We start from the raw sequence: 12,645 nt of genomic DNA, 5'->3' as shown, positions 1-12,645 counted from the left end.
CAAGTGTAAGGTGTGCACAGAGGGAGCTGCAGATGGAGGAAATGTTGAGTTGGATCTTGGAGACGGCGTGAAGCTGGAAGGTGTGAAAACATTTTGTTACCTAGGAGACGTGCTGAATGGAGAAGGTGGATCAGATTCGGCAGCGGTTGCTCGAGTGAGATGTGCATGGAAGAAGTTTCGGGAACTGAGTGGCGTGCTGACGAGGAGGGGAGTGTCATTGAAGCTGAAGGGAAAGCTGTATGCTGCATGTGTGAGAAGTGTTATGATTTATGGGAGCGAGACATGGGTAATGAACGTAGAGCAGCAACGAAGGCTGGAAAGGGTGGAAATGCAAATGGTTCGGTGGATGTGTGGAGTATTGTTGAGAGAGAGGGGAAGACAAATGATGAATTGCGAAAGATGATGGGAATAGAGCCTGTGATGGATGCTGTGAAGAGAAACAGGTTGAGATGGTTTGGTCATGTGTTGAGGAAGGATGAAAGTGACTGGTTGAGAAGAGTGATGGAAATGAATGTAGAAGGAAGTAGAGGACGGGGAAGACCGAGAAAGACTTGGCTGAAGATGGTCGAAGAAGAAATGCGGGCAAGGGGGTTAACAAGGGGAGATGCAGAAAATAGGGCAATATGGAGAAGATTGTCGTGGGGACCGCAAGGCGAACCCCCGCTCTGGCAGGGAAAATGGCCTTAAAATGCCTGTTGTTGTTGTTGTTGTATATATTATAGTAACACTGCAATGCCTTTGTAGTTATTGCAAAGCTTCTATATTGAAGCGGTGTATGGTTGGTTCATTGTTGACTCCAAACATAGAATGAACCAGTCTCAATGCCAAAAATTTTTAAATACTTGCATTATTTGTTAACTGGTATCCCCACCCAGGTCATACTATCCTCTTCAACTAAAGTATAAAACAAGCCCGGCTACGCCGATGTTAGACTTTCAGTCTTGTTTTTCTTTATTACCCTCGCCTGAGGAGAGGGTATTGCATTTGAGTCAATTTGTTTGTATGTCTTTCTGTCTGTTTGTTTGCACAGTATAAATATGATGTTCTCTCCAACCGTTGGTCCGATTGACAGGGAAAGTTTCATCAGAGGTGCAACTCCACCTGTAGAGTAAAAAAAATAAAAAATTATGACGTTATAGGTCACGTATGGTCGCCATCTTGGAAGAACCGAAAAATTTTGCACCTCTATATCTCCAAAAGCGCTGCATTGAGACATGAGACATGGATCATTGTAAAGATCTCTCTATGTGGAAAAACAAATGTTAATGATGATGTCATAGGTGCCTCCATTATGACGACATAATTCGACAAGTACAAAACTTCATCCGATCAAGATGAAATTTCTTGAGCATCATCTCGGGATAAATTGGTGGAGCAAAAAAATTAATGACTTCATCGGTCACGTGTTTCGGCCGCCATATTTGTTTCAACACAAAAGCCACCATATTTGTTCTGGCTCTGTTCACCACCATCTCTTATCTTCCCCCATCCAAAACCTTGATCTTTTCTACCTCCGCTAATTCACCCCAGATACACTTTTTCAAAATTCCAACTTCTTTCCTGGAAGTCCTTGCAGTGTCCATATGTTTTATACCTCTCCCACCTCCCCCCAAGCCCTCTCCCTCCCACAGTTCTCTCGATGTCCCTGCTCTCAAATGTTGTTTTTGTGTCCTTCGCCCTCTCTCCCCATCTTGTCTACCGCTCCCCTTATTTTGTGTTTTATGTGTTGGTTTGTGTCGGTTTGACTTTTTGTGTGATTAATGTTAGCTCTTTCACGAGCCTCGATCTTGTATAAAAAAAAGAAAAAGAAAAAAAAAAGGTCTTAAAAACCACTGAAAACACGTCCCGGCGTGGGTCTGCAATCTCTGATTGCTCTTTCTTGGTTCCTTTGTGTTAACTACAACAACAAGAACAACAGGCATTTTAAGGCCATTTTCCCTGCAAGATCGGGGGTTAGCCTTGCGGTCCCCATGACAATGTTCTCCATTTTGCCCTATTTTCTGCATCTCCTTGTTAACCCCCTTGCCCACATTTCTTCTTCCACCATCTTTAGCCAAGTCTTTCTCAGTCTTCCCCATCCTCTACTTCCTTCTACTTTCATTTCCATCACTCTTTTCAACCAGTCACTTTTATCCTTCCTCAACACATGACCAAACCATCTCAACCTGTTTCTCTTCACAGCATCCATCACAGGCTCTATTCCCATCATCTTTCGCAATTCATCATTTGTCTTCCTCTCTCTCAACGATACTCCACACATCCACCGAACCATTCGCATTTAATAATAATAATAATGCATTTATTTTATATAGCCCCTTCCTTTATATAGCCCCTTTCTTTAGCCTTTATATAATGCATATAGCATTTCCACCCTTTCCAGCCTTCGTTGCTGCTCTACGGTCATTACCCATGTCTCACTCCCATAAATCATAACACTTCTCACACATGCAGCATACACCTTTCCCTTCAGCTTCAATGACACTCCCCTCCTCGTCAGCACGCCACTCAGTTCCCGAAACTTCTTCCATGCACATCTCACTCGAGCAACCGTTGCCGAGTCTGATCCACCTTCTCCATTCAGCATGTCTCCAAGGTAACAAAATGTTTTCACACCTTCCAGCTTCACGCCATCTCTAAGATCCAACTCAACATTTCCTCCATCTGCAGCTCCCTCTGTGCACACCTTACACTTGAATGTAGCTGCCACACTGGTTAATGACCCTCTCAGACCACTACATTTTTGATGAACCCACTCAGCGCACATTGTACATTGAATGGAATTCACTCCGACACCCTTCCTGCACACAGCACACGGCCACTTCCCAGTTCTTTCCACCTCACCACATGCTTTACCACTTGCCATCACCTTCGTTTTTCCGATATTCACCTTCAGACCTTTTGTCTCCATACATTCCTTCCACTTGTTCATCTTCTCCTTCAGTCCATCCATACTTTCTGCAATCAACACCAGATCATCTGCATACAACAACTCCCATGGTAAACCCTCTTTTACGTTCTGAGCCAGCACCTCCATCACAGCTACAAATAGTAGTGCACTTAGTACCGACCCCTGATGCACTCCCACCTTCACCTCAAACTCACCACTGTTCCCGTCCTTCGTCCTTACAGCTGTGCGCGCTCTTTTGTACATTGCCATCACGACTCTGATCAACCATTCCTCCACTCCTAACTTCCTCAATGCCCATGTCGCTACTTCACGTGGAACCCTATCGAATGCTTTCTCCAGATCAACAAACCCAAGAAACAACTTCTTCCTCTTCTCCATATACTTCTCCTGCAACTGCCTCACAATAAAAAGCATGCCTGTCGTTCCTTTTCCTGGCATATATCCAAACTGCATTTCGTCAATCTTCACTTTCTTCCTTATCCTCCTCTCCAACACCCTTTCCAATACCTTCATTCCATGCTCCAATAACTTTATCGCTCGATACGAGCCACAGTCCAGAGGGTCACCTTTCCCCCTGTATAGAGGGACGAGGGTACTCAGTTCCCAATCCACTGGAATGCGGCCTACTTTCACCACCAGATTGCAGATCTCTGTCATTCTCTTCACACCCCAATTTCCCGCTGCCTTCAACATATCTCCCACAACTCCCGTCGGCCCTCCCGCTTTTCTACTCTTCATTGCTTTTATCAATAACTTCCTTCACAGCTAACCAATAACGGCTAACCAATAACTTCCTTCTCGGTTATCTACTCTGCTGGTCCTAAAACTGGGTTATTCTCTATGTTGCCGTCCCATTCATTCTCTGCATTCAGCAGTATTTCCATATATCTCTTCCATCTTCCTTTAATTCCATCTGGGTCCACAACGATTTGTCCCACTTCATCCTTCAAGCAAATCACCCCCATCACATCACACCTCTCTTTCGCTATCTGCTTTGCAATCCTGAATACCGCTCTCTGACCCTCTTCCGAATTCAAGCGTTCTCCGAACATTTTCCTACATGCCTCCTGTGACATTGCTACCTCTTTCTTTGCAGCCTTCTTGGCTGCCTTATAACTTTCATGCTCTGCCTTTTCTGCTCCCATACCCTTCGCCTTCTGCCACTCCTTGAACTTCTTCCTCTTCTCGTCAATCTTCTTTCCAACTTCATCATCCCACCACCATGTTTCCGAGTGCCTCGGTGGTCCTTTTGTCCATCCACATACCTCACCAACGGCTCCCAACAAACTATCTTTCATTGACATCCAACCACTTTCAAGCTCAACCACATCATCCTCCACCATACTCAGCCTCTCTTTTAATGCCTCCCTCACTGTCACCTCTTTCAACCTCCACACCTTCATTCTCGGTTGGGACTTCACTCGCCGAGCTCCCCTCGCACCTTTCACCCTTATGTCGCAGACAACCAAGTGGTGCCATGAAACAGCCTCCTCCCCCGGGATCACCTTCGTGTACCGGAGGTGCCCCCACCTCGCCTACGCACCAGCAGGTAGTCAACGGTTGTCGTCGACCCACCTGACATGTATGTAACAAGCTTATTATCCTCTTTCTGGAACTGAGTATTACAAATCAACAAATCAGCTCCATCAGCAAACTCCAAAATCCTTTCACCTTCTCTATTTCTCACACCATATCCGTAACCCCCATGAACTCCCTCAAAATCGTCCATACTCCTTCCCACATGTCCATTTAGGTCTCCTCCTACCACAACAACTTCCGCATCTTTCACGTTTTCCATCAGCTTCTCTATAGCACACCAGAACTTGTCCTTCTCTTCATCGCTCCGACCAACCTGCGGAGCATATGATGTTCACCAAGAGCTTTCCAATCATTATTTTCACCATCATCAACCTTTCACTTACTCTAGTCGCACTCTAACTGTGCTAACTACTGCTGGGAATTCAACAGCAAACCACCCAGCATAACCCTGGCCAAGAAACTGCAGTGGCAGTACTGGACCTGCCTTTGGGCAGAACACCAGAATACAAATTCACATTACTTTGCTTACTTCTGGCTTTTTCCAGCCTATTGTTTATAAATATCGGCCTCGCCTGAAAATAAAATATCTGAAGGTAAAATAGATACTTGCCTCATGTGACTTTGTTTTTACCTTTACCACGCAGGTTTTGGGACCACCCCCCTCGGCTCTGGTGGAATGTTTGGTAGTGGTTCCACACAGTCTTCCAGTGGTTTGTTTGGCTCTCCTTTTGGAATCCCTCTCACTGGCACTTCTGTGAAGTTCAATGTAAGGCTTCCTTTCAAAAACTTGAAATTATTTTCCTGTTTGCTTTTGCACTCTTCTTCAATGGACTTTTTTTTTCTTCTTTTTTTTTGTATAGAAGATCTAGGCTCATTTAAGAGCTAGCACATCAAACACATATTTGCACATAAAACACAAAAACATAAATGGACACGTAAAACAATAAAGGGAGGGGGAGACAAGATGGGGGGAGAGAGAGGGGAGCACACAAGCACAACAGTAGAGGACAGGAACATCGAGAGATCTGTGGAAGGGAGAGGGCTGTCGGGTGGGGTGGGGGGGAGGGGGAGGGGGAGGGAAGGGGTACATGGTACAAAACAACTTGACACTACAAGGAATTTCAGGAATGAAGTTGGGGATTGAAAGATGTGGATTTGGGGTGTATTAACGGGGGTAGAAAAGATCAAGGTTTTGGATGGTGGAAGATAAGAGATGGTGGTGGACAGCTGTTTTAAAGACCTGGAGGGAGGAGTGGGATTTAAGGGAGTGAGGGAGTTTGTTCCAGAGGTGGGGAAAAAAGAGGAATGAAAGAGTGAAGGTGAGCAGAGAGTCTTGATTTTGGCAGTTTCACCAGAAGAGGGTTGCTGGCAGTTCTTGTGCATCCTGCAGGAATATTTGGGGGACAGAGTACAGACAGAGCTGGGGGAGCAAGGCCGGAGAGGAGTCGGTAGAAGACAGAAAGACCACCAACTTGCCTGCGGTGAGAGAGTGAAAGGCCCTCAGAATCGGCTTCATCGCGGGAGATACCAATGATCCTTAAAGCTTTGGTTTCTACAGCGTGAAGCCGAGCTAGGTGTGCGGCAGGAGCACCAGCCCGGAGTGGAGAGCAGTATTCCACTGAGCTACGGATGAAAGCCTTGTATGTGGTGAGGAGCTCAGGTGTGCCAAGGAAGGACTTCACACTACGGAGGATGCCCAGTCGGCGACTGGCTTTGGAGGCCAGCTTGGAAATGTGGTTTTCCCAGGAAAGATCATGGCAGATAGTGAGACCCAAAAGCTTGAGTGACATGAGGCAATATTGTTGCGGGAATGACATCTAAGGGCTAACTTTGCATAAGATAGGTTAGATATTTCCCGTATTAAATGTATTAGCACAAGTATGAGGCAATTTAATTGTGATATTGGATATGCATTGCATTAAGCGTCGAAAGATGTCATTTACTTGCCCTAGTGGTTGTGTCTAAAACCGCCATCCCTTAATCACCCCTCTTTAATGTTCTTTCCTTTGTAATGTGTCTTTTATGTCCTTTAGAAGTGACCTGGCAGGCCATCAAGCATGGGTTTGGGTGGGCAAAGTCGTGGCACCACACTGTCTTTCAGTATCATCTACCTGACAAGCCGATGGGTGGTGCCTTGACCCATCAAAGTTGGCCATGGCCCAAGAGTGGATTCGAGGGCAGGGGCTAAATGCGTCAAGGAGGAGGGTAGGGGCAAACTCGATAAAAGGGGACACAAGCAGCACAGGGAAAGGAGAACCCTGAAACCTCAGTGGGTGAGGCTGCTTGCAAGACAGCAGGATTTTTCCCCCCTTAAAGATGTCCCTCCAGTGCTGCACCCTGCCATGCCCCATCCTACCAGCCACGCCCACTCTCTTCCAAATCTCGGGCCAGATTGGACAGCCACAAAGACATTGACATGGTGCCTGCTCGTGCCCCTCAAGGTCCAGTGGTATTCTGCCAGGCATTGCTGGGGTATTTTCCATCTTGTCTATCCCATGCTATTGCCTACCTTTTGTGGAATGACTGGGTCCGATAAGTTCGATAAGTAAGGAACTGCCGTTTGTTCATTGTGTCTTGGGCATGTTTACTGCAAGAGATAAAATATATTTGTTGTTTCTTCCTTCATTTGTATTTCTGCCCCCCGTGTTCCTCATTACATTATAAAACCACTTAGTCTCCCGGTGAATTTGGGTGGTTCTGATCACAGTTGCAATTGTGTGCATCTGTTAAAGGACAAATTGGATACGTGTGGTTAGCACCCATAGCATGGCCATGCCATGTGCCGAGCAACTCCACTGTGTCGTTAATTGAGATCAGACGCCCAGCACCGAATTAGTGCAGCGTAGATACTGTCTCGGTTGGCACACTTAGCATGCGATTGTGTTGGATAGATATGTGATCCAGCCCAGGACAACAAAATCAGTTGGCCACCGCGACTGCTTTGAGACGTTTTGCGGGGATTCATACCAAGCAACTGGAACACCCCGATAGCTCTAGCAATATTTTGTATGTACCTCTTGAGGGTTAATCCATGGCTTTGTGATGCAGGCAGTCTTTGGGACCGATTTCATGCTCAAGAATGGGAGCAGCTGCAGCATTAGCACAAGGTTCCAGTGCATAACTGCTATGAAGGAATACGAGGGGAAATCTTTTGAAGTAAGCTTTGCATCCTTTCATCCTTCTTTTCAACCTTCCTTCATACCTCTTTAAATGGCCTTAAAACGATCATTCTATTCTTCATACCTCTTTGTTACCTGAGTTGGAGTTTGCTTTCTTGAAAACTTTGCATGATGGAATTTGCTCCACTTCGTAACAATAAAATCCTTTTTTTTTCTTTTTTGTTTGTTTACTTCACCTAATGTGCCTTTTCTTATCTGAGCCCTCAAACCTGGGAATGGTTTCTTTATTCCCGTCAACAGGAACTTCGCTTTGAGGACTATGCAGTCAACCGCTGCGGCCCTCAAAACACGATGGGCCAGGGTGCAATCTCTGCCCAAACTGCCTCCACTGGTAGTTTATTCGGCGGAAACACCAGTGGTTTCACATTTGGGATAAACAAGCCAACATTTGGCTCAGGTGTGTAATTTTTTGGTTATGTCAATTTGGTAAATTCCTACTTCGTACATCTTTGATGTTTAATCACATTTTACCTGACTTCTGCTACTTCCTGTGTCTTGGATGTTTTCTTGTTATTTTCTATTTATTTATTTATTTTGTTTTACTTTATCCATATCTTTTTTAAATCTTCCCTTAACCCCTTACCGAGAGTGACTTTGTGCCTTGTTTGAGATGATTTCCATAAAAAACTGTATTCTTCCCAGCAGTGGTAGAGTTTTTGTGTCATATACACTACATGACCAAAAGTATGTGGACACCTGAACATCACACATCTCATTCCAAAATAATGGGCATTAATATGGGGGTTGTCCCCCCTTTGCTGCTATAACAGCCTCCACTCTTCTGGGAAGGCTTTCTACTAGATATTGGAACATTGCTGTGGGGATTTGCTTCCATTCAGCCACAAGAGCAATAGTGAGGTCGGGCACTGATGTTGGGCGATTAGGCCTGGCTTGCAGTCGGCTTACCAATTCACCCCAATGGTGTTCGATGGGGTTGAGGTCAGGGCTCTGTGCAGGCCAGTCAAGTTATTCCACACTAATCTCGACAAACCATTTCTGTATGGACCTCGCTTTGTGCACAGGGGCATTGTCAAGCTGAAACAGGAAAGGGCCTTCCCCAAACTGTTGCCACAAAGTTGGAAGCACACAATAGTCTAGATTCTAGAATGTCATTGTATGCTGTAGCGTTAAGATTTCCCTTAACCGGAACTAAGTGGCCTAGCCCGAACCATGAAAAACAGCCCCAGACCATTATTCTTCCTCCACCCAACTTTACAGTTGGCACTATGCATTCGGGCAGGTAGTGTTCTGGCATCTGCCAAACCCTGATTTGTCCATCGACTGCTAGATGGTGAAGCGTGATTCATCACTCCAGAGAACGTGTTTCCACTGCTCCAGAGTCTAATGGCGGCGAGCTTTACACCACTCCAGCCTACACTTGGCATGGCGCATGGTGATCTTAGGCTTGTGGACGGCTGCTCAGCTATGGAAACCCATTTCATGAAGTTCCCGACGAACAGTTGTTGTGCTGACGTTGCTTCCAGAGGCAGTGTAGAACTCGGTATGAGTGTTGCAACAGAGGACAGACGATTTTTACGTGCTACGCTCTTCAGCACTCGGTGGTCCTGTTCTGTGAGCTTGTGTGGTCCACCACTTCGCAGCTGAGCTGTTGTTACTCCTAGACGTTTCCACTTCACAATAACAGCACCTACAGTTACCCGGGGCAGCTCTAGTAGTGCAGAAATTTGACGAACTGACTTGTTGGAAAGGTGGCATCATATGACGGTGCCACGTTGAAAGTCACTGAGCTCTTCAGTATGGCCCATTCTACTGCCAATGTGCTGTGTGCTTGATTACATATACCTGTCGGCAATGTGTGTGGCTGAAACAGCCGGATCCACTAATTATAAGGGGTGTACGCATCCCTTTGGTCATGTGTATTTTCCCCAAGGGTGGATGGGTAAAATGAACTGTAAAATATCAAATATTCAAATGAACTGAATGCTCCAAGAGCTGATACATTCACATTCAGGGAATCGAGCACTTTGGTAAACATGCTGTAGTTCTCTGTGAACAAAAGTTTAACCCTAAATGGTGTGCTCGTGCAAATGGAGACCAAGGTATTAGGCAAGCAATGCTCATTTTGAACACAACCCTATTTGAGTTTGCATGAACTAAGTTCACAGAGTTTGTGTTTACCTCTTACAGTGATGAAGAGATGGAATTGGTGAAGAGGTTGGTGCGATGGGACATGTGATGCAGATAATAACATTTGAGAGTTAACGAAGGTTTAGCCATGCATAGTGCAGTGATACATGAACACATGTGGAGTGGATGTCTGATTTTAACATACCTCGCCTACCTCGGCAATATTTGTAAAAACTTGTGTCTGCTTGTTTCTCAGGCTGCAATGAAATGTAAAGCATGGTGTTGGTCGATTTATTGATATAACATGATAAAGTATGATTGTCCTGATCACTCCATCTTGCGCTCTTATAATGATCAGGATTTGGATCGGTGAGATTTTATACTGAGCAGGCATGGCATGTTTCTGTTTTAGGTTCCTCTGGGTTTGGATCTGGGGGTTTCTTTAAACCAAACCAAACTCAGCAGCAGTTTGTCAGCAGTAGTGGGTTGTTTGGATCCAAACCATTTGCTACTACCTTACAGCCTGGTACCTTCAACTTTAGCAACACTTCAGCCTTTGGCCAGGCAAACTCTACTTGGGTAAGACAGTACGTATAATTAACGTTTAAAAGACCATTGATCAAATGATAAATGTCTAGAAATTCTTTACACTTCATGTTATGAAGTAAAACGTCATGCCCTTCATTTGACAAAGATCATAGCTGTCGGTTAATGCAAAATAAACAAACAAAGAAAATACCAATGTCCACACTCGCACAGGTGGACATGAGTGTGAAATGGTGCAGCTATATTGTGGGAGGTTATTGGTTGTAGCTGTGATCAAGCTCTCCTCAAAGGGATTTGTGCTGCAGGTTAAAAACATGATTTTGTGTACTCCTTGCAGGTATATAGAAAATTAATTGCACAAAAAAACCACTTGGAAAAATTGTGTTTGGCATATTAGTTAGGCTCGAGGACAAAAAGGGTAAAGAACAAAAGGCGATGAAGAAGAGTACATATGAAACTAGAACTGCACTCAGTGGAGAGCATACATCTGCCTGGGTTGCCATATCACTCAATGGTGAAGAATCACTTAAAAAATTAAATAATTCTCATATCCGAATCCATATTCAGATCTTGACCAAAATCGAATCGATTCTTGTCACACACTCAACCTGTCCAACAAGTTTCGTCCAAATCCATCCATAACGTTTTGAGATATCCCACAATGTATAGTTTTTGGCCCTATCTCCCAATGGTGAAGAATCACTTTAAAAATTCCAGTAGCCGAATCCGGATCTTTAGCAAAATCTAATCATTTCGTCCTTGTGACATATGCTACATCTCTGCCAAATTTCGTCCGAATCCGTCCACAACCTTTTGAGATATCCCGCAATGTATAGTTTTTGGCCCCATCTCCCAATGGTGAAGAATCACTGAAAAAAATTTATATTGTCCAAATCTGGATCTTCACCAAAATCTAATCATTTCGTCCCTGTCATACATGCTACTTCTCTGCCAAATTTCGTCCGAATCCGTCCACAACTTTTTGAGATATTTTGTTCACAAACAAACAAACAGACAGGGGTGAAAACAACCTCCATCCACCTTTGGTGGCAGAGGTAATGAACTCTTTGATATCTGGTCCAAAAAGGTTAACCTAAGCTGGTGACTAACTGTGCATGTACAAGCATTGACAAGATGCAAGCTCTACTAAAACCTAAAACAGATTCCACCTTTACACCATACTGGCAGAGGTACCTGGCATTGCCCGGTGCTGTTCTAATCCTGTTGACAGTTTGAAGAAATCAGTTTTTGTACACAGCTTCTTTCCTATTCCATCTTCAGACGCTGCATGACGTCATCGACGGGCACTGAAGGGGGCTCGGTGATGACGCACGCTGAAAGGGGGAGTACTTGGTTTTTCACTCCGTTTGTACGTTTTCTTGTTTGTTTGTTTGTCCGGGCGATATCTCAGTCATCCTTAGAGCCAGGAAGCTGAAAGCTAGGAAGCGCTTTGGTAAAAATGATATTTTAATTTTTTTTTGATGAATCCATTAGTTTTACTTAATTATTATCGATTTATTAAGTACTGTCGACTCGCTATTCGCGGGTTCCACGTATTCGCGGGTGATAAAATGCGACCTGTTTATCTATTAGCGGAAAAGTGACCTATGCGAATATGCGGTTTTTTTTCCTATTTGCGGCCTTTTTCAGGGGCGCAAAATAAAAATTTTCATGAGCCATTAGCTTGACATACGGTATTTATGAAACCTTCGTGGATTATCGTCGACATTCGTGGATTTTGCCTCGCCATTCGTGGATTTTGCCTCACCATTCGCGGATTTTGCCTCACCATTTGCGGATTTTGCCTCACCGTTCGTGGATTTTGCCTCACCGTTCGTGGATTTTGCCTCACCATTCGCAGATTTTGCCTCACCATTCGCGGATTTTGCCTCACCATTCGCGGATTTTGCCTCACCATTCGCGGATTTTGCCTCACCATTCGCGGATTTTGCCTCACCATTCGCGGATTTTGCCTCACCATTCGCGGATTTTGCCTCACCATTTGCGGATTTTGCCTCACCATTCGCGGATTTTGCCTCACCGTTCATGGATTTTGCCTCACCGTTCGCCGATTTTGCCTCACCGTTTGCGGATTTTGCCTCACCGTTCGCGGATTTTGCCTCACCGTTCGCGGATTTTGCCTCACCGTTCGCGGATTTTGCCTCACCGTTCGCGGATTTTGCCTCACCGTTCGCGGATTTTGCCTCACCGTTCGCGGATTTTGCCTCACCGTTCGCGGATTTTGCCTCACCGTTCGCGGATTTTGCCTCACCGTTCGCGGATTTTGCCTCACCGTTTGCGGATTTTGCCTCACCGTTCGTGGATTTTGCCTCACCATTCGCGGATTTTGCCTCACCATTCGCGGATTTTGCCTCTATATTCGCT

General features: G+C 45.0%; 1 protein-coding gene across 1 annotated transcript in view; it reads left to right on the top strand.

The window, feature by feature from the left end:
• LOC137424738 (nuclear pore complex protein Nup98-Nup96) overlaps window positions 1-12,645 on the top strand; it is an 88,911-nt gene that overhangs the window by 26,911 nt on the left and 49,355 nt on the right. The window contains exons 4-7 of the mRNA XM_068112496.2: window positions 5,092-5,213; window positions 7,496-7,603; window positions 7,867-8,023; window positions 10,127-10,293. Of these exons, the coding sequence (XP_067968597.2) occupies window positions 5,092-5,213; window positions 7,496-7,603; window positions 7,867-8,023; window positions 10,127-10,293 (554 nt within the window). The remainder of the gene's footprint in view (window positions 1-5,091; window positions 5,214-7,495; window positions 7,604-7,866; window positions 8,024-10,126; window positions 10,294-12,645) is intronic.

The sequence above is a fragment of the Myxine glutinosa genome, chromosome 4 (assembly GCF_964187855.1).
Source record: "Myxine glutinosa chromosome 4, kmMyxGlut1.1, whole genome shotgun sequence".
NCBI lineage: Eukaryota > Metazoa > Chordata > Myxini > Myxiniformes > Myxinidae > Myxine > Myxine glutinosa.
Note: the sequence above shows the minus strand (reverse complement) of the source record. Positions and strands in the feature narration are given on the sequence as shown.